Here is a 26,429-nt window from a genome sequence, read left to right as displayed (position 1 = left end):
TGTGAAGCAGCTCGTTGCATGGCGCCGTCACCGTCCCTGCCCCGATTCCCCCTCCGCTGTTACCCTCGCGGTGCTTCAAGCCCGCTACGGCAAAGACACGACACACTCGCGCTCACAATTATTGCAGCGCACGGATAGGCAGCGAAGACGTCACGAGCGCAGTTGAAGGGGGCAGGGGACAGGATAAGGGGGATAATATCGGGGCACCCCCTTCTCCACCCACTCCCTCGCACAAAGGCAGACACACTTCGTGGCAACGAGGATAGCGTGACTACAGGCAGCGTGAAGAGCCTTCGTCGCGGTTGGTCACCACTCGCCCTCGGCCAGACTGAGAACGCGAAGGGAGGCTTGGACGTGCGCCGGCACTGCCCTGCTCCTCGGCAGAGCTGCGCAGCGCGATCCTCTCCAAGCTGCTTTCTCTGCGCGCACTGTACTAGTAATGTGCAGGTGTAAATGCTGTCGGCGCTCTTCCAGTTGCACCCGTTGGATGCCCGTCGGTGGGAGGAGAGGGGCGTGTACCTGTGTGCACGTGTGTGTGTGTATGTGTGTGTGTGAGGGATGGGGGACGAGGGAGTGAGGAAAGTGTCAGAGAGCAACACCGAAAAGGCAACAGAAGCACTGAGAAGTGTCTCGGCGGTGGCAATGCTGAAGAGGGGGGACGGGGGGACAGGGGGGCTCCAGGAGACACGACGGCACATCCTCAGAGCGACGCACACGTCCAGAGGAAACATGCACCAAGACGAGGGAGGGGAGGGAGGAAATGACTGAATCACCCTCCCAAGGCTTGACCACCCACCCACCCCTCAACGTTTCAGGGATGCCACTCGCCCTTCCCTTTCCACGCGCGGGCGCATCCAGGTCTTACATCATGAGACGCCGCGCACCAGTCATGCGCGCACCGACGTGGGCATGCACCTTCATAGTAACAAACAAATAAGCCGAGCGCATGGCCTGCGCACGTGACGAGTCGGAGGGGGAGGGGGAGGGGGAGCGTTGGGTGCTGGGAACACAAGCGTCCATAACGCACTGACCGAATACTACTATATACATGCGCACGCATTGCAGCGCCTTGCGTGTCGCCGTCATGCGTGTCTGAGCCCCTATCATAGAAGGTGCGCATCTCAGTCGATGTCGTCTCTCTCGCTGTCTCTCTCTCTGTGTCAGCCCCACCCCCTCACTCCTCCTCACTCCCTCGCGGCCCTCCTCCACTCTCTGCAGACATCTGGCAGTGTGGAGGGGCGAGGAGCGGCGTTGATAGAATACAGCGGGGGAGAAGGGGGGAAGGGTGAAGAGGGCCCGCAAGCGGAGTTCCAAACCCACGAGAGGGAGGTAGAAAAGAGGTTGATAAGGTCTGCGCCGGTGTTTCTGTGTCTGTGTGTGTGTGTGTCGCCACGCGCAGATGATGCACGCGGTTCACGTGAAGGACTGTTGGGGACGACAGAGAGAGACACACACACACGTGCAGGCGTCCATTGCGAATAAGAGTGGCGAGAGAACGATGCGCGCAGCGGCAGCAGCGGCCACGCGAAGGGCACCCACCTGTGCGCAGGCGTCCCGCACGCACCGCTTCACAGCACCTCTAACGTTGCCTTCAGTTCCGCGCTTCGATAGCCTTTACGCCTTAGCGCAACCTGCACATGTTGCGCGTGCCGCTCACCACCGCCGCGGTGCGTGCCACACACATGGAGGCCGCACTTGCGCAGGTTCAGCTCGCCACGCGCTATTGGGGATCGAGCCCCTGCCTCCATCAGCTCCACCGCCAGCACAGCGTCACTCATATCTGCGTCAGCGTCAGCGTCGCTGCTGTCATCGCTGCGGCATCGAAGTGCTCCTCGGGTGGCGGTACGGCGGGAGTAATCCTTCGAGCGTGCGGGGGCGGCAACGGCCGAGGAGATGACGCTCACCATCACAGCCTGGCCGAGAAAGTTGAGAGCCCTGACGGACGACGAAGACGGCAGCATGGCACCATTGGAGGCCGTTTCAGAAAGCGAACGCATCGTTGACGCGCCCGCGCCGTCGCCCAGCGGCCTGGGAAAGTTCTGCGCGGACGCGGCCGCCCCGGAGAAGGGGGTCGCTGCCGTCGAGCTCAGCGGGACTGCCGTAGATGCCACTGACTGCACCGATGACAGCACACGAATGTAGTACAGACTCTCCTCTTGCCCACACGGCGGCGGCGGCTGGAAGCTTTCGACACAGCCCGTTGCGCCCCCAGCGGCAGTTGCTGATGGGCTCTGAGGCGGTGCGAGCGGCGGTCGCCGGCAGTGGTGCAGCGTGAGCCGCAGGACCTTCTCGACCGTGGCCGCACGGCCAGCAAGGGTACGATCGACAGCGAGGAAGCGCTCCTCGTAGTTGTACGATTGCGAGTAGTGCCGCTGCTGCTCTGCGACCCACTCGTGCAGAAGGGATAGAGGCACACGATACAGCGCGGCGAGGTGCTGCAGCACCTCCTGCACCGTCCATTGCGTCAGCTCGAGTACCCCAAGGTGAGTGGCGATCAGATGCTGAAGGCCACCGTATTGCTGCGCGGACGGCTGTGGCGCTGCTGTGGCCGCTGGAAGCGCCACAGACGCCCGCGGCTGTGAGGACATCGGAGAGGATGAGCTGTGTCGCGCGATGGTCGCTGCTTTCGGCGTCGCCGCCAAAACCGACGAGGAGGACGCTATCGCGGCCGGCTGTGCGGCCGGCGCGCCCATCGCCAGCTGCACCTCGCGCTGCAAACGCCCACGGAGCTCGTCAAGTAGCGCCAACACCGCAGGCCACGACACGGAGGACACATGTCTGCGCGCGAGTCGAGTGAGAACATCGAGATAGGCGGCTCGCGCCTCGAGTCGGCTTGCCGTGTCCAGCCGTACCGCTTCGTCGTAGATGAGCTGCCGTTGACGGTGCAGCACCGCCTCCGGCACCTTTGAGCGGGCGATGGCGGCGTTCGCCTCGTTGCGCGGCTGCAGCGTGGATGATGTCGCCATCGCAGCCGCCTCCGCGGTCCGCCTGCCCGGCGCATGGGAGGATGTGCTCGGCAACGGCATCGCCACTTCGAGCTCTGCGTCCAGTGGCGCTACCACCTGTGACGCCGGCACGGGGTCGAGCATCAGCAGCTGTGGGTTGCCTGACTCTGCGCCTCCGCGCCTCACCGTGGCGGCGCGGCTGGTACTCGTGGATATATCTCGCTCTATCAGCTGCTCTCGCAGGGGGTGTAGTCGCTGCAGCATGGCGCAGGTGCACTCGATGTCGCGGCCGTGCGCCTGGTCCGCCTCCAGCTCCCACCGCTGCGTTACAAGCAGCTCATGCTGAAGAATTCCCACCGCATGCTCACCAACACCGACGATAGCTGGCAGAGGCTTGTGCCGAGGAAGCTTCTTTCGCCTGAGAAACACGCTGCTGTGTCCAGGGCGGCAGGGCGGCGGAGTCACGGCGATGGAGACGGCCTGCGCGCCGGCAGCAGAAACCACAGGAAAGGTGGCCGGTGTCATCACAGCACACGATCCCGCAGCAGTCGCCGTGCTCCCTCTCAGAAGCGGAAGCGACGAAGAGAGTGACGTAGCGGCGGTGGCGCTCATCACGCTCATCGAGTTTGTCCGCTCTCTTTCGGGAGGGGCGCCGTGACGCCGCTTTCGCCGCTGCGAAGAAACGCTGTGGTCCGGTAGAGAGGAGGATGCGCTGGAACGTCGCGCCTGCGCACCGGCAACTGTCGCGGATGCGGGCACAGCAAGGGGAGCGCTACATGTCGTTTTGGTGACCGGAACGTGCACAGACGCGCCCTTTCCTCCAGCCGACTGAGCGGGCAGCTGCGGAGTGGGCGGCGCCGTTAGCTCTTTCCCGCGGCGCCAATTGTTTTTGAGCAGCGACGCGCTGTGGTGAGCTGCACCAGCACACACACCCACGCCGCCCGTCCGCCCTGCAGCCTCTGCTGCTCCCGTAGGCTTGGATGGGCAGCCACCCGGCCGACCGCGCAGCGCGCCGTGCAGCCCGTATACATTGCACTTGTTCGCCTCAGCCAGAAGTCGCTGTAGCTCGCTCCGCAAGTGCCGCTCCTCTTCGGCAGCTGCCACAGACGCGTCTGCCGAGCAGTACGTGGCGATCTGTGCGGCCTGCCCAGGGCTCCCCATGTCACGCCCGAGAAGGTGAAAAGTGGCGGACGGCGGCGTGTGGGCATTGGCCGTGGGCAGGGGGCTGTTGCTGAGCAGAGAGCTCAGCGGTGTCAGCGAGCTTCTGCGCCGATCAGGCACCGCGATGGACGTAACAGGAGTATCAGCGCCGGCCAGCAGCGGACCCGCGCCTTCGCGGCCGCCGCTACGAGCACTGATTCGAGCGCAGCTGTTGTCCCTCTCCTCCCTCACAGGGAGGGCCTCGCCGCTCACTTCCGGCAGCTGCATCGCGCCCCTCACACTTCCTGTCGACGACGCAGCGCTGGCGAGGCCGCTTTCATTGCCGTCGTCGCAGGCCTGCGCGCCGTCGGGTACGCCACCCCACGAGACAGTCAGTGCCGTGAGATCGTCAACCACCGGAATCTTCAAGGGGACCGCTGCTCCATCCAGAGGTCCAACCGCTTCAGCCGGGCCTGCCACCGCTGTCGCGGCCACTACAGTGACCTCGCGGGGCGACGCACGCACCTCAGCACCTGCGCCCCCGCCTTCACCTGTGCTGCAAGTGTAGGCGCGCTTGAGTCGCTGCTGGCTTGCCTGCAGCTCCCGCTCCAGCACTGGCTTCCCAGCGCGCGTCCGCGCTGCTCGTCGATGTTGGAGCGCGACCATCCCACGCGCCGTCCGATCGTGCAGCTTGTAAAGCGTTCTGCGGAGCACCGCCTCGGCCGCTGCTGCTTCCGCATCCGCAGCGGCTGACGCTCTCCGTGCAGCCGTTTCGGGAGCGCAGCCAGCTTTGCGAGGACGTCCACGAGGCCACCTCGACTCCAGAGACCCAACTGCACGGTGGGTGCGAAGGGAGGGGCTGACGGCAGCGATGAACTCGTCGTCGTCGAGCTCAGTCACCTCGGAGAAGACGCCGGAAGCGCTGGCCCGGTCCTCGTCTGCCTCCTCACCGCTGGCCGCGACGCTGCCACTCAGCGACGGTTTCCTTAGCGGGTGACTGGTTGTACTGCTACTTCCACATGGCGAAGCAGCTCGATGTGGCGCCTGCCCGCATGGTAAGGGGCACTTCTTGGCGCCGTCGCCGGTCTCGCCGTACCTGCGGTGATGTGGTCGCTGTCGGCCGTGACTGCTCGCCCTGCCACCCACTCTACCAGCCGCCGAGGCACCCCCCGCGTCGCGCTTCCTTCGCTGCTGCAAGTGGCGCCACGCGTTAGCGCCACCTTTCGCCTCCACACGTCGCAGTATCGCCGCGAACTCACGCATTTCGGCTTGCGACTTGACCGCCGCAGCGACGCGACGTCCGTGCAGCTGCGCAGCTGCCTGCATCGTGGACTCGCTCTTGTGAGGCGTCCGCCTCGCCAGTTGTGGAAGCCGCGAGGGCTTGCCCATCGTTGCCGTGTGCTGCGGATGCGCTGCGGCGACGTCTAAGGCCGCGCGGATCCAGTGTGAAGTTGCAAAAATGCGCGGCGCTGGGTCGGTGGGCGCCGAAATAGCGGCCGCTAGTGAACTTCTGCTGGCCGACGCGCGACATGAGCTGAAGTTTACATGGCTGCCGCTGCGGGCGCCGCTGCCGCCGTTGAGCCACGATGCATTCCTGGACAGCTGGATAGGCATTGGCTGGCAGTAGAACGGCAACTGCCTGTGCGCCAGCTGGGGTCGCTTTCCCTGCCGTGAGCGGGTGCGGGACGAGTCCCTGCCGTGTAGGCGATGATGTTGGGCAGCCGTGTCAGCGGCTCTCGGCGCGGAGTCCGGGTGGTTGGCGAACGTGGAACCTAAGATGATGACGGAGCTCGTGCGAGAGCGGTGCTCATCAGCGCTAGCGAGGCCGGTACCCTCCTGTGTGACGCTCCAACATGCGCTCCGTCTACGCAGACTGTTCTCCGGATGGCAGGCCAGCGACCGCTGCGTCGCCACCGCTGGATCTTGAGAGCTGCCTGTGGTGGTCATCAGCGGAACCGACTCCTGGGCACCAGCAGTGGCCTGTGTTGACCGCCGCGCTACCTTCAACGCTAAGCCCGGTGCCAGCGGTGATGGCGCCGCGGCATCGCTCCTCCGGTAGCGTAGAGTGGCTTCTCCGAAAGAGCCCGTAGCTGACAACGAGGCGCGGGCGCTAGCCGTCTCTGCGGCGGCGTTACTGGAGGCGTGCACGAGTGGCCGCTGATTGGTTTTCACCGGCGGCTCAAGTGGCGGCGGCAGCGGATCGACGCACGGCCCCAGCCCCATGGCGGCCGCAGCTGCGGTGTCTGTCGATGCGGTCGTTGCCATGGTGCGGGTTCAGTCCGCGAAGGTGGGGAGGAGGGGGGAGGGCGCGGGCACGTTCGGTTGCCTTGGTGAGGCAGCAACGGCGAAGTGTCTGTGTGTTTGCGTGAGGAGAGAGCGAAAAAGGGGGGCAGCGGCGGATGACGGGTGGCGGAGGAGCCATGCGCAGAGGCCGGAAGCCCACCCGTTCCAGAGGCGGCGGTGGTCATCAGATAACGGAGGAAGTAGCAGAGGCATGCGAGGGCCCTGAGGCGGGCGGGCGTGGGGGGGCATGTCGGCCTGGCGTGCGGATCTGCCAACGCGCGTCACCACGGCTGTGGGGCTCCCCATCACCGAGCAAGTGGTGGGAAGAGGTGGAGGGGTCCTTCGTAACGATGAAAGAAAGGCAACGATGAAGGGGGAGAAGGTGTAAGCGATAGTTTGTGCGTGCGCTGTGCCCCACACCCCTCTGCGGAGACGCACAGTGACACACACTGAAACGGGCAGTGGGACGGGAGGAAGAGAGACGCACATGTGCGCGTCGGAGGAGCGGAGGAGAGCTCGGGTGGCGCACGGGCGCCGCAGCAACGACGGGGCGCCCTATACATCGCCCATGTATCCATCTCTATACAGATAGATATGACAGGAGCGCGACGGCACGCCGCATCGCAGCACAGAGGCAGAAATGGCGACGGAAGTCAAGACGGAAGTCAAGAGGGGAGGGGAGAAGGGGACAGAGAGCGAGACGTTTTGTGCCGCCTCGACAGTCAGTCCAGCCAAAGGCAGGACAAGCAGGCACCACCGCGGGGCACGCGCCGACGGTACTATCCGCACCTCAGCTCACCTCAGCCAGCGCACCACACCCTCACCCACGTCCCACACGCGCTTTCGCGCGGTGATCTTGTGAGGAGGGGAGTCAAGTGGGCACGCTGATCACGCACATGTGCGTAGGCGCGCCTGCTCACTCACGCGTGGGCCGACGACCGCCCGTTGGCCATATGTACGCGCGGAGTCCCCCTCTTCGTTGCCCTCTGACCGCCGCATCACCTTAGCCCTACTTGAACGGCCGCTGCCGCTGTTGCAGCTCCCGACGCCTGCGCCACGCGTGGGCCTGAGAAGGGCGGGGGCGTTGGCAACGCTGTGCCGCCGCTGGAAGCGAGGAGGTACTGAGGGGGCGTGGTCGACGCGTCACTCGAGATGATGTTCGCCATGTCACGGTGTGGAGAGCACTGCGCGAGGACAGAGGATGGCGCAAATGACTCCTGTACCTCACCGGTCGGTTGCGTGATGCGCAGCACCTGGATCCCAAAGGAGTAGGAGGGCCGCTGGCGAGGGGCGGAGTAGGCTGGCGCAGCCGAGCGCTGCCGTTGCTGCTGATTCACGGCGGCAGTTGGATCAGACGGCATCGTGGTGGTCCAGCCTCGCTGTCTGCGAGGAGCGTCCGGCAGCATGCCAGCGGCAATTGTGCTCGCCTCGCTGCCAGTAGAGTCACCATCATCACCGTCAAGGCTCTCCCCGGAAGCAGCATCGCCGCTCTCCCCAGCTGCGCCATATCCTTGCTGAAGGGCCACGAGAGAGGCTGGCGGCGCCAGAGCGGCCGGGGTACGGCGCGCTGCCACGTCGGTGGGCAGCTCCAGCGGCGTTGCTGTGGTCACCGAGTGCGGCGGCGTCGCCGTTGCGGCCGCACTCGGCTCACTAGCCGCGGGGCTTTTCGCCTGGAGTCCCTCTACGCCGGCGGTGGCTTCCGGCCGCCCGAGGCGCCGGTGTCCTCGTGCGGCAGTCACCTCGACAGTCGCTGGGGCTGATGCGGCAAGAGCGGGGGCCGCGGCTGCAGGCGCCAAAGGGTCAGAGAGGCGCCCCAGCCGGGCCGCGCCAGCATAGCCGCCCGCGCCGGGGGAGGCATAGGATAAGGAAGACGACCGAGCGGACCCTCGGCGGGGCGTCGGGAGCTGCGGGTCCTGTGCAAGCGGTGCAGCTGCAGGGCCCTCACGTGGCCCGCCGCCGACGCCGATATCCTTTTGGTCGAGGAACGTCACCAGGCTAGAGCTCCGCATGTGGCCTGGGCTGCAGCGGAGCGGCGAGCGGCCGCTCATCGAGAAGCTAAGGGAGCTGCGCCGTGGAGCGGCCGCTTGGCTCGGCGGCTTGATGGGTGCGCCGCCGGCAGCGGCAGCCGTCGCTGTCGTGGACTTTCCCCGGGGAATAGAATTCGCCGTTGCCGCCGCCGCCAACGCCCTCGGTCGGGAGCTCACAGACGGGAACAGCGTCGACGCCACGCCTGCAGGCGCGGGGGCCTGCGTGAGGTGGTCCCCCACCAGAGTCTTTGGAATGGGCGGCCTTTGCGCGGCTGCGCTGCTACGGCTGTTCAGAGCACCGTTCGCCAACGCCGCGGTGGGCTGGGAAAGTGCTGCCGCGTCTGCCGGCCGCCCCGGCGATGTACCACGCTGGCCAAAGAAGAGCTGCGGCACGCCCTTCGTCACCGTTGCACTTGCGGACCGCTTCGCTGCCGCACAGCCAGCCGATGCTCTCCGCAGAGCCACCGGCGACGATGAAGCACTGGCGCGTGAGCGTGCAAGCGGCTGCGAAAGCAACTGGCGATCGCGCCGGTGGCGGCGCGGTCTCGAGCAGGTCGGCGCAGGCGCAGCATACAGCATGAGCTGCTGCAGAGCAGGTCTCTCCTCTGCGGAATGCAGCTGAGGGAGAGGACGCCTGTCGACGTGCGCGCCGGAGACAGGTGTTCTCACTGCCGCTGGGCCCCCCTCGCCGCCCGCACGGAACAGCTCCATGCGAAGCTTCGACTGTGAGTGCGACGAGAAGCGCTGCGATTCACGGCGCGCCGACGACCGGCGCGCGGCCGGACCCGTCGCCGAGACGCCATCCGCGTCGGTCGCGTGACGTTTCCTCGCAAACGACTCCAGATCTGTCAGCGAGGCGGTGTCACCACTTTCGGGTCCGGCCGCCGTGTGCATCGGCGCTGACGTCAACGTCAGCGGATTGAGAACAGCTCCGCCATGCGAAGTCGACGACGTCGGTGCTACCGACGCAACCGCGGTGGTTGTCGCGCCCGTGAAGGGCGTCTGATGGCTTCCGCTCGGCACTAGTTTCGACCGTCTCTCTATAGGACATTGCCCCGCCTGCGAGGAGCGGCGTTCCGGCATGCGTACGGGCGATGCGGCCGCGGCCAAAGCGTCTTGCACACGAGGGACGCCAACGTAGTACTGCCTCAACGCATTGGGCAAGGTGCACCGCTTCAGCTTCGCAGACGCCTCTTGTGGCAGCACGTTGGGTGTGGGCTGCACTGCAGTATTTCCTTCACGCGCACTCGCCAGCGCACCGCGTGACGTGCCCTCGCCGGCCGGGGTGTCTCGCGGAGTGTCGCCGGTCACCCGGAAATTCCCCGGCACGGCTTCGAACCGCAGGTGTCGTGAGGCGCGGCCAGCTCCCCTCCCGAGGGCAGAGCGCTCCACGTCGTGGTGGTCAGCAGCAGCCATCCAGCTTGCTGATGAATTCACAGTGTTGCCTACATCTGCTTCTGGTCTCACCTCGCTTAAGCCGTTTGGGCAGTGGTGCAGTCGCCCCAGCGCAGGCAACTGAAACTGCTTGGGCAGGCCGGAGTCAGCAGGCAAGGTGAAGCAGTTCAAGGAGCGGGGCGGCGTAGCCGGCTCACCACGCTGCGGTACGGCAGCCGCAGTACGACGATGATCATCGCTTGGCAAACGTCTTGTCGACGCAGACTCGGCCCTCTTTTGTGTGCGCCCTGGCAGCAGCATGGCCGTCACCGTCGTGGTTGGTCGCCGCGACGCTGGGCGCTCACCCACTGGCGAGGGCGGCACCGCGCAACCATCGAAAACGGCCACCCCCATCTCGACGTCGCTGCGGCCTTTCGCATGATGTGCGTGCTGGAAGACACGCGCAGCCGCCCCGCCAGCGTCACAGTGTGTGACGTCCAAGTTGTGGCTGCCGCGACGCGCCGCAATCATGGCTGGTGAGGAGGGCTCGCCATCGAATGGTCTGACGTCGTTCGGCTTCCCCAACTCATGGCAGCCGTTGTGGCGCGGTGATGCTGGTACTGCGTCAGACGCAGCCAGGGAGCGGGTCCAGGAGAAGAGCAGCAGGAGCATGAGTAGAGCGACGAAGAGGCCGGAGAGACCGAGGGCAAGCCACCACCAAAAGTCACGGCTGATGCCCCCAACACTCTGACCCACTGCCGCCGCCATTGCTGCCGCGGCCACCGCTGTCTGCGAAGCCGCAAGTAGCAACGGGCACAGCAGCACCTGCCGCCTCTGATGCTGAGACCGTAAGAAGCGCATGCATGCAGGTGAAGGGTTGGACAAAACTGGATCGCTACTGGAGACCTCATACGTGACGCCCTTCGCAGAGGTGGTCTGCGCATGCGTCTGTGGCGCGTGAGGAGGACGGCACAATACGCGGAAGAAAAACGGCGCGCACGCGCGGAATACGAGCGCAGCGAGGTGCACGAACGCAAAAAGGCTCTCGACGTATACGCGCGCACACACACGGGTGCGCTTGCGCGTGTCAAGTGAGCAGATTGGTCGGTAGAAGGCCCGCAGTCAGCGCAGGGGGTGCCACGCGCGAGGAGGAGAGCGAGGGAGGGGGTGTAGAGAGGAATGGGAGGAGGGAGAGCGGAGAGCGGAAAGCAGCCACGGGCGAGGCGGGGGATGGGATGAGCAGAGGAACGCAGAAGTCATGCAGCCGTATACTCGCACCACAGCGAACACCGGCAGCGTATAGGCTGTACAGAGGCGCAGAGAGCTGACCTGCGCAAGCCCACTGACACCACGGCAGAGTGGGTGCGGGGCGAGTGCGCAGAGCACGAGGAAGAGGGAGGAGGAGGCAGCGCTGAGAAGAATAGGTGCACCCGTGGGAGGTGCAGAGGCAAGGCCGAAAGCGAGTACGCGCGCGCAGAGGCAGGCGCGCCCAGTGAGGCACGCAACCGCAACCGCAACCGCAAGGTGTCAGCAGAGAAGAGCAGCAAGTAAACGTGAGAGAAGCGGTGAGCGACGGGTACGAGAGAGAGATGGAGGGGTGGAGAGAAGGGACGCGCGACTTCCTTGAACTCCTCTGGCCCTGAGTCTGTGGAGACGAGCGGTGGGCGGAGCTGCCGAACTAATGCGGCATGTCCCTTTCCTCGTCGCCCCCTCGTGCCTGTACGACCTCCGGAAATTACGCGCGCACGCGCTTGTGCATTGCCCGGGCCTCTCTGTCTAATCGCGTGTGCATATGAGTGCATGTGGGTGGGGAGGAGGAAGAGGGGAGGGAAGGGGGGGGCCATGTTCGCCGAAGGGGGCGCCTCTTCGCCTGCGAGTGCGCGCACCCGTCAGGTCCATCTCGTGTACGTATCGCCTTCTTTCTTGGCGGTGTTGAGGTGGAGTCCAAGCGGGGGAGTGTGCAGCCAACAACAAAAAAAAGGGCCGATGTCCGCCGCTCCTCTGCAGCGCGTCGATACGGCGTCGGTGTGGTAAGAGGGAAGCGACGAGCGAGGAGGTGATGGGCGAGATGCACACGCAGTGAGCCAGTGAGGAAGAGAGGAGGAGGACTGCCGCTTGCAGAGGCGGTCCCCTCTCTGAGTGCAAGCACTGACTCGCACACTCACCAACTAGCGCATGTGCGGCATCAGCACTCAGCAGCCGCTGAATGCGTGCTGCGGACGCAAGACGAGGCGGCATGCACCGCTCCGTTTGCGTTTCATATACGGCCGAATGCGAGGGCCCGAGTTGAGCGCCGATTTTTGTGGGACGGGGTGAGCGCAAAGAGGAAAGGAATGAGAAAGTCGCCCAGTGCCCCGCAGCGCCCACAAGTAGGCGGCGGCGATCACAGAGACTGAAAGTGCCGTCGCAAGCGATGGTCTCCCGGCACGCGTGCCCAGTGCACATGGCGACTTGTTTGGGGCTGTACCGCGCCCCCACCACCACCACCACACACACACACACCCTCCCTCTTCTCCGAAGCTCCATGCACACGCACACGAGGGAAGGAGGGGAGGGTAGGCGCGGGCACGCTCGTCCCGCCTGCCTGTCCGTCCTCAGACCATTGGCGAACGGCCATGTCTGTGCAATCCTCATTGGCTGACCCGACGGGGCAGCGGCTGGACGGATGGCCCAGGCGCGGACGGCGCAGCACCACAAAAAACGGGGAAGAGAAGGGGGATAGGGACCGGGAGGCAGTCACATCAGCCGTGTCGACGCCGTCGACGAGGCGCGAGAAGAGCAATGGTGAGAGCCACAAAAGCAAGGCGGGGCGGGGGCGGGGGGAGTGAAGACCCGATGCACACATTAGCGTCCGTCGTGTCTCTATCCCTGGCGAAGTGTCCGCGACAACGCGCAAAGAGGAGCCCTCCGCTGCGATGGCTGTCCGATGCTGCATCCTTCGCGCCGCGTATCCCCTCCGGCACCACAGTCCTCCGTGCACTCTTCTCTTGGTCGTCTCCTCGGCAAGTGGACAGCGCGTCTTCGCAAGCGATTTCGAAGATGTCATGCAACAGTCGCTGCACCAGACGCTCGGCTACGCAGTGACTGCGGTGCAGTACCGCAGGCGTCACTCCAATCTCGGCAACTGCGCCACGCGCCATGGCGGCTGCTTTACGTGCGTGGGACGAAAGCATCGATCGCGCAGGTACCACAGCAAGCTGTGCCTGGCCAACCGGATGCGGTGGCTGCAACGAAGCGACATCTAAAGCGTTGGGTGTTACTGCTGGCGCCAATGTAGCAGAAAACTGAGGTGTGACGGCAGCCACGATCACGTCGGCGCCCCCGCGTTCAGCGCACCAACGACACGGGAGGCCTCACAAGGAGGTAGGCAACGGCAGTGAGGATGCCGGTGGCCGTTATCTGCTCTGATGCGCCCGGTGCAGGTGCCCCACCGCCGCTACCGCATCGCAGTCGCCTCATTACCGGGGCGCGGTGGGGCTGATGCTCGAGAGCACGTCTCCGCGTGCGCACCAACTCGGGACCCAGCCAGTCGAACCAAAGCAGCGCCACACCTGCCGAACTCGTCGCAGCCAACCATTCTCTTCTGATTACACCGCCGCTGGGAGTATCAGCGCTGTTGGCGCCGATACCCTGACCATCTCTACGAATCGAAGGTCTTGGGGGACGGTGGCCAACGCTTATCCGCCCGCCCATACCGGTCATGGAGTTGCCGGTCCCAGTCGTCCTTCAGTAAGAGGTCTCGCAAGGGGGGGCTCAGCTGCGCTGAACGGACGCGACGCCGCTGTGCTGACGTTTTCGCCGCTTCACCTCACGGGCCTGCCGAGCTCTGGGTCCATGAGCGGCGGCGCTGGAGATGGGTTGTCCCCACCGCCAACCTGATCTCCGGGGCGTATGGCAGCGCCGTTCGCGAGCGACCGTCGAGCACTCACTGAAGCGTTGTCGCGCCGGCCGCACCGGTCGACTTCCCAAGAGGTGGCCTCCTGCGACCACTCAGGGCCTTCGGTGGAGCCGGAGTGGAAGGCGATCACGGGCAAGAAGCGCCTCCGCGCCTTCCTTGGCGTAGGGGCTGCCAGCTCGGTAGACAACAGCAACGGTGAAAGCGTCCCGTACGACGCTGGATGCGTGGCCGCGCCACACCCGGAGCCTTTGTTGGCATCACTGTCGTCTCTTTGGCTGCTGCCAGCGTCGTGGACGCCTTCATAGGTGCTCGTGCTACTTGGTACAACGAGAGCGGGAGCTGGCCTGACACGAGAGCCGTTGCCTGCCTGATCGCTCAGCTCTGCTGAGCGTCGGTCGTATGGGCGACGCCAACACGTCAGCGGGGACGCGCTGCCACGTGCACAAGTCGTCGCGGTGGCGGCATCCCTGTTCGTCTGATCCCCCCCGCTGCCGTGCTCCGTGTCAGGCCAGCGCCCGCTGTACGAGAGACTGTCCACCGCAGCCCCTGCTCCGTTGCTGCTAGGTGGCCCACTGTGCGCGCCATTTCCGTTATCCCTACAATGAGGCGATTCCGCCTGCTTTCGGAGGCGCGACCCCGTGTTGCTGTCAGCTCTCGGTGGCACGCCAGCAGCCATCTCAGCGGCAGCGGCTGGCGCTTCGTCGCTCGCATGCGTGCTCGAGCTCCATCGCGTCACGGCAGAGATGCTGGCGTTATTTCCACTTGGCCACTCCGACATGAAAGTGGCGAGGGTCGCGTTGTTTACGGCGGAAACAAGAGAAAGCTCACCCGCATCGTCGCTGAAGGGCCGCATGCCCATCATCTGGCAAGAGAGCGCCTTGTATCTGCGACTGCCCTGAAGCGAGTGCGAGAAGCGCCGCTCCTCCGCCGAGTCGGTCACCGCACCGTCATGGGTGCCCCGCCGCCCTGCTGCCGCCGTTGGTGAGATGCGGCGCTCGCCCGACAGCCGCGGTGAGGATGGTCGTGTCGGACTTGTGGTGCCTGCGCCTACCCCTGATGCGATGGCGAGCACCGCCGACGATGACGACGATGTGGGTATCATCTGAGGATGCTGCGTGCTGCAGCAAGGAGTGCCGACGCGGCCACTGTGCTGGGGCGTGATCGCCGGTGGAGGTGGCGAGGCAGTGTTGCGGGGGCACCTCAAGTGCTGTTGGAGGTGGCGCCATTGCGGCCCGCGGCGCAGCTCTGGGGGAAAGTAGAGAAGAGACGCGAGGGTGCCGCTGGGGAGCTCAGATGACGTACGCACGCTGTGCCCGCCCTTAGCACTGCCGCCAGCGCCACTGCCAGAGGCGTCGCATGGCGACAGAGGTGCCGGGAGGTCGTACTCGGCGCCGCTAAACAGCAATGAATGAGATGGACGAGTACTACAAGAGAGCGAGCAGCAAGACAGCGGCACGATCGCTGGTGGCCGTCCTGCCCCGGCCAGGGGCACGCCAGCCGAACTGGCAGACGAGGGAGCGTCTGGGCCGTTATAATTTGTCATGTTAGAGCTACCTACGGCAGCGACAGCGGCACCTCCGCTACTGCCCCGCAGCACCGTAAAGGCTCCACTTGGCGCGGCCGTAGGAGGGGCTGCTTGCGCGCTGTAGCGGGGTGCTGTAGCGGCAGGGGGGGAAGGAATGACTGAAGTCGCGCTGGCACGCGAAGGGGACCCTGACAGCCGCGCTGGTGCCTCGGGTGCTACTGACACCGACATGCCACTCTCCTGCTGCTGCTGTTGGTGCTGTTGCGGCGGACTGTCGCGTGCAGCTGCGCCGCACAGGCCAGCAGGCCACTGCACCCCCGTCTCGCTCTGCGGTTGTGGTGTTGGCTTCAATGGAGAGTTGGGCTCGCGCTTGTCGAGCATGAGCTCTGGGACGCCGCCGCTGGGAAAGCTCTCAGTGCGCTGGTGGTGAAAGAGAAGCGGGCTACACAGCTGAAACAGCGCGGGTGCGGCATCGCACGAGAGCAGCGGTGGCGAGTGGTTCGCACCACATGTTGCCATAGTCGTCGGCAACGGCGTAGAAGAGTTCCTGTTCGTCGCAGCATCCTCCTCCTCACCACCACCACTATCGGCAGCACCACTCGATGAGCCCGTCGCCGTCGTCACGGATGCCTGCCGTGCGGCGCCCTCAGCGTCGTCCACGATACAGCCGCTGCTGCCGCTATTTCGGTGCTCCAGCGTAGTCGAATGCATCGAAGCAGGCGCCGCTGAAACGGTAAGCTGAACCACACGCGGTGTTATCACGACGGGGACGCCGGACTTCGCCACGCCGAAGCTGCCACTGCCGTGAGGAGGTCCATGATCCCATCCGAGACTACGGCTCACGCTCTTGTCCGCTCGGGAGCACGGCACGCTGAACAGCGCGGCGGAGCCTTCCCGCAAGGCGCCACATGCGACCTGACTGTCGTCTACTGTGGTAGGGTCACCAGTGGCACCGCGCCCGAAGTCGCCGCCGCCCCTCAACTCCGTCAGCCTTCCCGAGCACGGCGTGGGGGCGCCGATGGTGCTCCTGGTCGACGGCACAGACACAAACGGCGGTGTTGGCGTCGTAGCGGTGTCGCAAACTTCCAGCACCAGCAATTTGTCGTGTGCCGCCACTGCCAACTCGCACTCCGTGGCTGGCGCAGGTGACCGCCTACCCGCCGCGAGAGGGTGCGGCGGAGAGCGGCCGCTGCTGAAGCGGCGCCGGCCACCACCGCCCATGTGCAACGCCTTAGCAGTGATTGTCGGCACAGCAGGTGTGAAGCGCAGCGTACACAGCTCGAGCGGCACGCGTTCTGCGCTCGCGTGGGCCGCATCGGAGACCAAGACCGTGCTGCTGCCACTACGGCTCTCTGGCATGACGGCGGTGCCGACGGTTGTACCCATCGCTGCGGCGGCTGTTGCACTGCTGCCGTACTGGTCGCTCAGCCGTCGCCGCGCCGCAGCAGAGCCCAGCAATAGGGTAGCGGCAGCAGTGTGGTGGGAGTCGCGCGGCTGTCTGTCGCGGTTGCCGGTATCGAGCCGCTGATGCTCGGCGTCACCGCACAAGGAATCGCCGCGGTAACCTCTGGGCGTGCAGCGTGTACCCCCTATTTCTAGCCTCTTCTGCGACGGCACAGGCCATGGCGCACTGCGCGCTGCGTTGGCTAGCGTAGATGGGCATTCGGGCGTTTGGGAGATCGAGGAAAAGGCCGTGGGAGCAGCGGCTGTGGAACTGCGGGGGCGGCGGGGCGGGCACAGCGACAACAACGACGACGTTGTCGTCGTTGTCGAGATGGAGGTGGCAGCCGAGTCCATGGGGCGCAACGTGGAGGTCCACTGACGGGGCGGCCCGCTACGTGGCCGGTGCATCAAAGCTGTTCTTGTCCAAGTGGAGCGACTGGGGGCGCCAAGAGTAGGCGGGGCGAACGATATCGTCTCCTTGTCGCCTGCAGCGGCGAACGGTCGTGCAGTGGTGTCATCGAGGGCGCTCACGAAGGTGCGCCTACTCAGCGGTGCTACCTGGAAGAGGCCCTGTTGCCTCACGGTGTCCTGTGTGGTGACAGAGCTCGGCGCCCGCTGCAGTACTGCAGCGGAGCTGCCGAAGCATGGTGAAGCATGCACCATTCGTGGCGACGTCGAATGCGGCGCCGATCCCGTCGCAGGGGAGCCGCAGCCGGAGGCCGACATCGCCGAGGTGGCGGAGGACAACGCTGGCGGCAGCGTGGAGCAAGTGGATATCATCTGCGCCGCCGACGGGAGAGAGAGCAAGGGCCCAGTGGTGTGAGAGCGGCTACAAAGTTGCCGGTACGGCGGTGACGCCGACGAGCCAGCGGCGGAGGTGGAGCGCGAGGGCCGGTCATACCGAAGGGAGCCCGTGTCATTGCTGGCGGCGCCCGCGCTGCTGCAAAGGTGCCGACCTGTCCTCGCGGGAGTCTTGAGCGGGCTGGCGGTCACCTGAGATGCGTATGGCCCACCACCACCGTCGTCGTCATTGTCGTCGGCGTCGCCGTTGAGCACAAGGTGAAAGAGCGGCGGCATTAAGGCTGTCCGCATAGCAGAGCCACGCGGCGCCCCCGAGCCGCTCGACGGACCTTCGTCGCCGGCGATCCCCGGCAGCAGCGCTGAGGACGCTGCATCGCGCTCCACGACGACGCCGGCGCCGCTTTGGGCGATGCGGTGCGCCTGCCTGCCTTGCCCAGCGTAGAGCGGCTCCGCTGCCCTCGCCTTCGTCGCTTCACACGTGTTGGGCGTGCAGAGCGCGTCTCCGCCTGTTTTCGCGTTGCGCGCCAGCGTCTGCGACTCCGTCGACACCTCAGCGTTCGTGCGGTCTTCCTCTGAGCTGATGGCCACGCCGCTGTTGCATGGCTTGCGGCGTTGGGGCAGCACAGCAGACAACTGGCGTCCCATCTCATCACCTATGCCTCTCCAGGTAGTCCGCGAGGCTGGTGCGCCGCGGTTCGAACGCGCATGCGGCTGCGACTGCGTGCTGGAGGCGGCGGCGGCACTGCTGGAGATTATGCTGGCCTTCGCTGACCTCAACGGGTGGGGGCCTGATGAGCTTCCATGGGTGGCGCCGGCATCGTTGTCATCAGCGCTGCGCACGTTTTTCGGCACCGGTGCGGGCGCCGCAGAGCAGCAGCGCCCTGCTGCTCCTGCTCCTGCCGTGGCGGTGTACGACGCAGGCGGCAGCGTCCACAAGGAATCATGGCGCATGGAAACGCCAGTGGCGTGGGGCATGCCGTCGGTGCTGTTGGCAGGCGGCGTTCGACTAGGTCTGCCAGCCTGAAGAGAAGTGTCACTGCCCTCCAGCTGCCTCGGGCACCTCAACGGGCGCCGCGCGGCGGCAACGAAGGCGGCGATTAGCACCGCGTAGCCACACGGGCGACGCTGACTACCGCAGCTGCTAGTACGGGGATGCGCCTCGGTGACGCTGCTGCTGGTGCTAAGAGGAACCACGCTGGGCACCAAAACGCCCTTGCAGGTGCTGCGCAGCGCCTGCTCACCGACCTCGGCGTCGCTAGAGGGCGATGAAGTGATGGACAGCCGCGACGGCGATCGGGCTTGGCGGCCCTTTGGCGCACCCGATAGCGGTGGTGCGGCCTCGGCGGTGGTGGTCAAGGTCTCGATGACTGCGCGCGCGTTCTCGACGCTCGTGGAGTTGCGGTCCGCTGTCAGTGCCTTCTTCTCGGCAGTGGCGGCGCTATCCACCTTGGGCCACACTACGATCTCTGAGCGAGGCCCGCTGCTGCCGAATGTGCACGCTGTGCGCTGCTCCTGCAGCTGCCAACCCACGGGAAGCGAGGGCCCTGCAAGTGGACGCGCCGTGTCCCTTGCGGTCAGCGGGCCGTCCAGCGCCGTACCGAGCAGATCCGCCTTCACGCCGGTGCCACCGCCACCGCAGATTGCGTGCTCGTCACCCGCTGAAACGGGCATCTGCAGCAGCACAGTGGAGGGTGGCGAAAGCGGGGTCGACGATGGGAACGAGGGTCGCAATGGGGAGGCCGCCGGCCTTGCAACGGTAGCCACGTTGGGCGCAGGGGTAGCCATGGAAGGCTCTGCGCGCGGGCCGCTGAAGCAGTGCCGACTCGCCAAAGAAGATCGCGTAGATAACCTCACCCGCGTCCCGCACCGCGCCGGCAACGGAGAGTCAGCGGAGATCGAATGGGCAGCAGATGGCACCGCCTTGGACGCGTCACTGCAAAACGTGGCGCCAGCCGGGCTGCTTGCCGCCAAGGGGGCTTCCTGTGCGGTGCCGCGCCTTTGCAGCTCTGCATCTGTCTCCGGTCCATTGGTGTCGCTATCATTGGTGCCGAGAGACGCCCCTGCCGATGACGCGATCACCGACGGCTTTCCGCCGCTGGTGAGGCGCCGCAGCCGCGCCACAAGCCGCGCCACGGCCGATAGCGCGGACACCTTCGACATGCGGGAACCCTGGGAAGCGGCAGCGCCGCCGCCAATGACACTCCGCTGCGATGCTGTTGCCAGGGCGCTGCTCGTAGACGAACACGCAGCAGCCGAGAGGTGGGGTGCGTCGCTGTTCGCAGAGGCGGCCGTGGCGGCGAGACAGGTGAGTTGCAGTCGTCCCGTGTCGTCGCCGGAATCGCTCTGTGCCGTATGTGGCGACGTCCTCCGATCGACAAGCTGTGGCTGACTCGAGTGCTTTTGCGGGTAACAGTGCGGCGCCCCGCTTTCCCCGGCAAAGAATTGCTCGGCAGGCCGGTACGCAGGGAACTCCGTCACGCTCACCACGCTGAGGTAAGTCGTGCTGCCCGTCGCGGCAACGTATGCCGGTGTCGCTGGGCCGGAAGACGATCGGGCCGTGCTGGGCATCCGATTCCCAGTGTCGCTACCGCCGCTGGCGCTGCTGCCTCGCCCGCTTGATGATGAACGCGCCCCCCTGCCGGAGCGGGCGGAAGGCTGAGCCGCATTCTCATCCACTGCCACCTTCCCCGCGAGTGTGATTTGGTTGTGCGCCTCCACCGTCTTCGCGGCGGCGCCAGGCGACACATCATCAGACTTGGCGTTGGTTTCTGCGGGCAGTTCGGTTGCCGCGGCTGTGCTCGTTGAAGCGTGATGGAGCGGCTTCGGGGCAGTGGCAGCGTCGCAGGTGTGCCGCGAGCTGGACGCGCAGCAGCAAGCGAGCATGGAGGTGCCGTCGTCACCCAAAGGCCCGTCGGCAACGCTGTGAAGCGAGGGCGGGCCCGCCACCGTAAGAGCTGCGCCGTGAGGCGCGACGCCACTGAGGGCACCGGCGCTTCCCAAGGACGGCAGCGCTGCGTGCTTCAAGGGCGACGGTGGTGGCGCCGACGGAAGTGGAACTCTTCCTTGGAACGTCTTGGGCCCAGGGACGGAAGCGATTGTGAACGCGCTTGATAGCAGGGTTGGCGAGGCCTTGGCGCCGACGACCGGTGACTCTGCGCGTGTGGGAGGAGAGAGCGAGGGCACATTGCGCAGCGCAGCGCCGCTGGCCCGGCGGTGTGACGTGCCGGTCCTCAAAAGTGACTGCCAGCCGCCCGGCGTGGTACTCGACGGCGATGGAGACCTCAAAAGAGGCGCCGATGCATCCAGCGTCAGTCGGCGCCGCGCAGAAGCCGGTGTGGCCGTCGCGTCGTCCCCGAGCGACGCAGGAGGCGGTGGCGAAGGTACAGTGGTATCAGCCAGCGTCAGCAACGGGGCCAGGGCACGACCGCTTGAGACCGGAGCCAGCGACCGCGACGGGGAACAGAGAAGCTCCTCTGCCCCCTCTTTAGGGAAGAGTGGGCCGCAAGAAGGCGCAGGGGAGCGTGAGCCGATGGCACTGTCCCAAGATCCCATCCGAGGCCGTCCCGCGTCGGTGTGGGGCGCTGTCGGCAGCCTGGACGCGGCAGGCGACCACGCAGAGCTACCGCCAGATGGTGTCAGCGTGGCAGCTGCGGCGCCCATAGCCCAGCACATCGCGCCGGCATCGACAGGCGACGAGGCGCGAACCGGCGTCGCGGATGCGTCAGCTGAGCTTGGGTAGAGCCTTGAGAGAGCCGCCGTGCCGTTGTGCAGCAGCTGCGCCCGCTTCGCCTCCCGAAAGTGCGGACTCGGTAGCGATGCATTCAACTCCCCAGGAAAGCGGGCGCTGAGGCGATCACTTAAACGCTTTGGGCCCCCGGCGCCACTGAACTCATCAAGGGAAGTGGTCCACGTGGACGATACGACCCCTGTTCCAGTGTTCTCACTTGGCCGCCGACCAGCGCGTGCAGCTGCCGTGACCTGCCCCTCACTGCCGCCGCTGGGGTCGGCTGGCGGCACGAATAACAGCTCGGGAAGAAGTGTTAGCAGCCCCCGTCGGGCTGCACCGCCGGGTGATGCACTCACCTCGCTCGGTGTGGCAAGTCGAGGCCACTGCGGAGTTATCTGCGGAAACGAGGCGCAGTCAATCCGCACTCGATGGTGCGAGCACGAATGTCTACGGAGCGACGCTGCGGCATCGTCCTTGGTGCCGCTGTCGCTGCTCGGGTCAGGGGTTGACGTTGGGTGTAGCCCAAGTGGAGTGGAGCCGGCACCATAGGCGACACCCTCACGCACCCCGCTCAGGACATCGTCGCCCTCATCAACATCGCCAATATCACACGCCCTGAGCGTCGCCGGCGCGTGGTACTGAGCCCCTCCACTGTCACTGGCACTCGGTCTGGCTGCGCTGGTAGCTCGTTGCAGATGCGGGCGTGCAATACCACTCGCGCGCTCCTCCGCCACCACGGCTCTCGGGGCGGCGGCACCCTCGCGACGCTCACTGCCCACGTCCCGCTGATGGCGCGGCACGCGCTGCGGCGACGGTGCCGAGGCGGGCAGCGGGGCCGCAGACAAGTGCGTGGACGCCGCGCGGTCGGTGAGCGTCGGCATTACCACGAGGTCGCCGGTCTGCCTGCTCACCTCATCGACATGTCGACCGTGTTGCAGCGAGCGTGTCAGCGATGATTGATACGCACCTTGGGGCGCGCCGCTCACAGTCTCCACCGGCAGCTGTCTGGAGGAAAGTGTGGAGGCGGGCAGCGCACTGGTCATGCTATCATCGACCTTTCCAGAGCCGCGCTGGCAACGGCAGAGCTGGCGGCGGGCACGGCAAGGGTGGGGCGTGCTGGGCGGCGTTTGCCGACCAGCGGCGCAGGCCGTCACCGCCGACGCTACGGTGGAGGCCTCTGAAGCTGAAGGAGTGCCGTCCGACACCGTGCCCCCAGTTAGACGGTTGACTGCGGTGATGGTGCCGCCGAGAGCAGCTGCCGCAGGGGGCATTGGGAACAGCGAAGTGGAGGGCCGCCTTTCCGCTGCAGAAGCTACGGTGACGGTGGGGCCAGTAGTGAGCGCCGCCTTGGAGGCGTTCGTCGCGGTGCGGCCGCTGATCGCCGCCGCCACCGAGCGCTCGGCGGCGGGAAGGTGAGAGGCTAATGGGGCAAGGCGCTGCAGCAATGTAGCGTGTGGGGTTGCGACGGCTGATAGCATCGGTAACCTCTCAACGGGCGTGCTGCCCAACGGCGGCGCTGCTGCAGCACCCGCGCCCTCCCCTGAGGTAAGTTCGATGTCCGTTGCGAACGCGTGAGCCACCAGCGCTGACTCTGTGGTTGAGCTGGCCGCGGAAGATGTCACGTTGACGACGGTGGCGACACCAGCGAAGGATGGCAACGACGAACGAGCGGTGAGCTGGATAAGGACGAAGGGGCCTGCAATCAGGGAGCGCCTCGCTGTCCCAGGCGGGCTGCCTGCATTCGTGCCGAGCACCACGCTGGTGCCGCGCGCGGAGGAGGTGGGTGAGAGACCCACTCTGCTCACGGATAACGGCTGTGCAAGCCGGCCACCACCGCCATCCTTGTGGCTCATGCCGCTGGCTATCAGGTGCGCCGGCTGCCCCTCTGCAAAGTTGCTTGACTGCTGTGCGGTGTTGCTCCCAAGGTAGGCCGGGGAGTGACTGTCCGCGGGCGGTCGGTCAGCTAACTCATGCGACAGCAACAAAGACGCCCCAGCTCCGGCGTCGACAGGTGCAGTGGGGATAAGGCAAGTCGCCGCAGCGTCTTTGGTATCCGTGCTATGCGGCTCCGGGCTACCTCTGCGAGGCACTGAAGAGGGCCACGACATGGGCATGATGTCCGCGGTGCCACCAAGCTGTCTCTGAGCGCCATCCGCCTTTACGGCATCAATATCCGCGGCAGCCACGAGGTGAGTGCTATTGCGTGAAAGCACAGTCGCCACCGGGAAGCAGTCGATGTGGCTACCGCTGCCGAGATACTGTCCACTATCGCTGCAGCTTGTCACGCTAAGGCGACGCAGCGCGACTGCGGCGCCGATGCTGCCGCGATACATGCGCGATGTGCGCCCCGCGCGGCTGCTCGGTGACCAGTCACCGGAGTGCTTCGTGTCGATTACGTCCCCGTTGTCTTGGAGCGTCATCGGGGTAACGGAACGAGTGCCGCCTATGGTGTACGATGGGGTGATATCGACGGCCAGCGACGGTTCGCAGGCGAGCGAGCTGCTGCCTGCTACTGACCCGCTCACACAGCCTCGCAGCTTCTTGTCTGGTGCCGTCTGCGCCGATGGGGTGCCAGACGACAGAGCGACATTCGGCGCGCCACTGCCGCTGTCCCGCTTCACATCCAGCGCCCTTCCAGTATTCGCGGCACCGCCGCTGGTGGTGCAGCAGCCCATTCCGCTGATGGCGCAGCTGCCGCCGTCCGCACTCGTCCTAGCCGTCGTAGACTTGGAGAAGCCGCTGCGGCTGTCGAGGTCGTTGCTGTGCGCGTCGACAAGAGAGGCACCGGCAGTCACACCGTCACAGCGCTTCGTGCTGCTGGATGCGCCTCGGAGTTGGCCCCACATCTTCCTGAAGGCAATGCGCCCAAAGGGGAGCGCAGAAAAAGTATGCGGCACCCAGCCGCGCGCCAGAGAGAGGGCACTGAGAGGAAATGGGGAGAGGAGGAGGGGAGGTGGACGTACCCCCCGTCGGCGATAACACACACACGGAGAGGGGGGAAAGGAAAGGGGAGGCTGAAAGGTGCGCCGAGCTGCGAGGATGACTGGCAGCCGCGCCCGCCGTGATCACTACAGCGCCAGTGAATGTGGCACACGTACAATTTGGCACACTGCACTCTAGCGCGGGCGTAAGTGGGTAGGCGGCAACGCGAGGGATGGGGGGAAGGGGGGTAAGAGGGGCAGAGTGGGCAACCACTCGCACGACAGGCAGCGACAAAAGAGGCCGTTGATGCCGTTCTTGAAAGGAATCGTCGTGAAGATAAAAAAGAGGAGGGGTGACCAGAAAATGAGAGAGAGGGGAGGCGGAGGCGGAGCCCTTTAAGAATAGCAGTCGCAAAGGCGCTGGCGGTGTGCCACAGATGCGTGGCGTTCTGACAAGCCGCCGACCGGATGTGCGCTTCACCGCTCAGGTGGCAGAGGATGTCTCCGTCAGGCAATCCATACGTGGCGGGTGCGCGTATGAGAGACGTACGTGTGGATAAAAGGAAAGAACAACAAAAAACGCGCGTGGCGTACAGCACTGCGCGGTAAGGGAGCGGCGGCGGTGTTGGGGGAGGAGCGCGTGAGGAGCATACGTGACGCTGCGCGCGCACACACACAGAGAGAAAGAGTGAGAGAGACGCCCGCCCCTGCCAGAATGCTTCACACGATGGCGATTAGAAGAGGGAGAAAGGGAAGGAGAGAGGGGGTACGGGACGAAAAAAGGGGGTGGGGAGGCTGCGCGTACGGCAGCAGTGTCCTCACATCGATGGCGCGTCACGACAGGAGGAGGAGGAGCCCAATGAATGAGTGACAAACGCCCGAGCGCCCGTTCGCACTCGACCGCGTTCGATGGAGAGCGCGCAACAAGCGGGCGGGACACAAGTTCAAAAAAGGAGAGAGCGGAACAGAGAGAGGAAGCGCCGGTGTCTCCCTCCCTCCACCTCCGCTGTCACAGCAGTGGCAGCAGCCGAAGCTGCGCAGATTCAGCACCGCCGTCAATCCGGATCGTCAGGCCTCGTCAACGTAGGGGGTGAGCGTGCTCACGTATGGGGGGAGGGGGAAGCGGACGAAATGTGTACTGTCGATGCTAGCGATGCCACTCCCGAGAGCCTTAGGTGCAGCCCACCCGCGGTGCGTCTTCGCAGGAGCGCGTGGGGCGTTGCGGAGAAGGGAGAAGGGAAGGGGAGGAGCGATGAGCGGCAGTGCCTCCCCCTTTCAGAGGCGCCTGCGCTGAGGGTAATGCGGCTACGCAAAGAAAAAAAAGGATGTGAAAGGGGCAGCTCGCAACAGCACTCGCACCAGCTATCCGCCGCGGTCGCGTCAGGTTCCTCAGTGTATGGCCTCTGGGAGTTCGCGCAGAAGTCGTGGGAGAGGGGGAGGGGAGGGGGGAGTGGCCACCGGAGCCCTGGCGGTGCAGAGGGTCGGCACAGAGGAGGAGGAAGAGGGGGGAGGAGCGGAGTGAGCGGGCGAGGAGACGGCGAAGCGCGCCGTTCGATGCGGCAAGCGAAGAGGGGAAGGGGGGGTGCATAAAGCGTCGGCATCAGGCATGCGCACTCCTCTCAGCGGATCGTACATCTTCACCCGCCGGAATGGAGAAGGGGCCCAACAGGTGGAGAGGGGGGAGGCCATCGAAGGGCACGTACCTATGCCATGCCGAACGACAAGTGCACCGGTCGCCCTCTGGCTGGCGCCTTCGATCTCGGATGCACTTCCGCCTCCCTCCACACCACACACACACACCTCTCCCGCGCACGCGCGCCTACCGACACACCCATCCGTTCTCCTGCCGAGCTGAAGGGGCTCAGCCGTGCTGCTCGTTGGTACCGTTTCTTTTCTTCTGGTGGCGGTGGAGGACGCTCTCTCAGAGGAGCGGCTTCCGACGCCGTATGATACGATGGGTACGCCCCCGCCCCCCCCTCCTCCTCTCCCCTCCACCACACACACGCACGCACGCACGCCACTCCATTAGCAGACGAGTGGGGGAGGCGGAGGGCGCGCATGGGTGGAGCGCATTGGCAATGCGCTGTGAAAGTACAAAAAGAGAAAAGGGAAGCGATGGTGCGCACGGTGCCTGTCGAGCGCGACAGGACACCCGCGATGGTGCGGCCACTGCCCCTCTTCGCGGAAAGCCCCCACGCAGAGGCGCAGCTGTGCTTGGCGTACGCCTTCCCCGCCCCGGGTCATCCCTCTTTCGAGCCTCTGCACCCTTACACCACCTTACCCAGAGCATCAGGAAGAATCTGATGCTCTACGTGCAGCTTCTAGCGGACTGCCTCCCCTCCCCT

The 26,429-nt window shown here is 65.6% G+C and overlaps 3 protein-coding genes across 3 annotated transcripts; all 3 read right to left on the bottom strand.

Moving 5' to 3' along the window:
- Positions 1 to 1,568: 1,568 nt before the first annotated feature.
- On the bottom strand, positions 1,569 to 6,350 carry LSCM1_07988 (uncharacterized protein; the record flags this gene model as incomplete). Its single annotated transcript, XM_067325335.1, has 1 exon — positions 1,569 to 6,350. One exon carries the CDS (start codon positions 6,348 to 6,350, stop codon positions 1,569 to 1,571), a length of 4,782 nt encoding a protein of 1,593 aa, XP_067181191.1.
- Positions 6,351 to 7,366: 1,016 nt separating this feature from the next.
- On the bottom strand, positions 7,367 to 10,630 carry LSCM1_07987 (uncharacterized protein; the record flags this gene model as incomplete). Its single annotated transcript, XM_067325334.1, has 1 exon — positions 7,367 to 10,630. The coding sequence occupies one exon, from the start codon at positions 10,628 to 10,630 to the stop codon at positions 7,367 to 7,369; it is 3,264 nt and encodes a 1,087-aa protein (XP_067181190.1).
- Positions 10,631 to 13,572: 2,942 nt separating this feature from the next.
- On the bottom strand, positions 13,573 to 24,009 carry LSCM1_07986 (uncharacterized protein; the record flags this gene model as incomplete). The annotated part of the gene is made up of 1 exon (XM_067325333.1): positions 13,573 to 24,009. The coding sequence occupies one exon, from the start codon at positions 24,007 to 24,009 to the stop codon at positions 13,573 to 13,575; it is 10,437 nt and encodes a 3,478-aa protein (XP_067181189.1).
- Between the last annotated feature and the right edge of the window lie 2,420 nt (positions 24,010 to 26,429).

This window comes from Leishmania martiniquensis, chromosome 6, assembly GCF_017916325.1.
Source record: "Leishmania martiniquensis isolate LSCM1 chromosome 6, whole genome shotgun sequence".
In the NCBI taxonomy this organism is placed as follows: domain Eukaryota; phylum Euglenozoa; class Kinetoplastea; order Trypanosomatida; family Trypanosomatidae; genus Leishmania; species Leishmania martiniquensis.
Note: the sequence above shows the minus strand (reverse complement) of the source record. Positions and strands in the feature narration are given on the sequence as shown.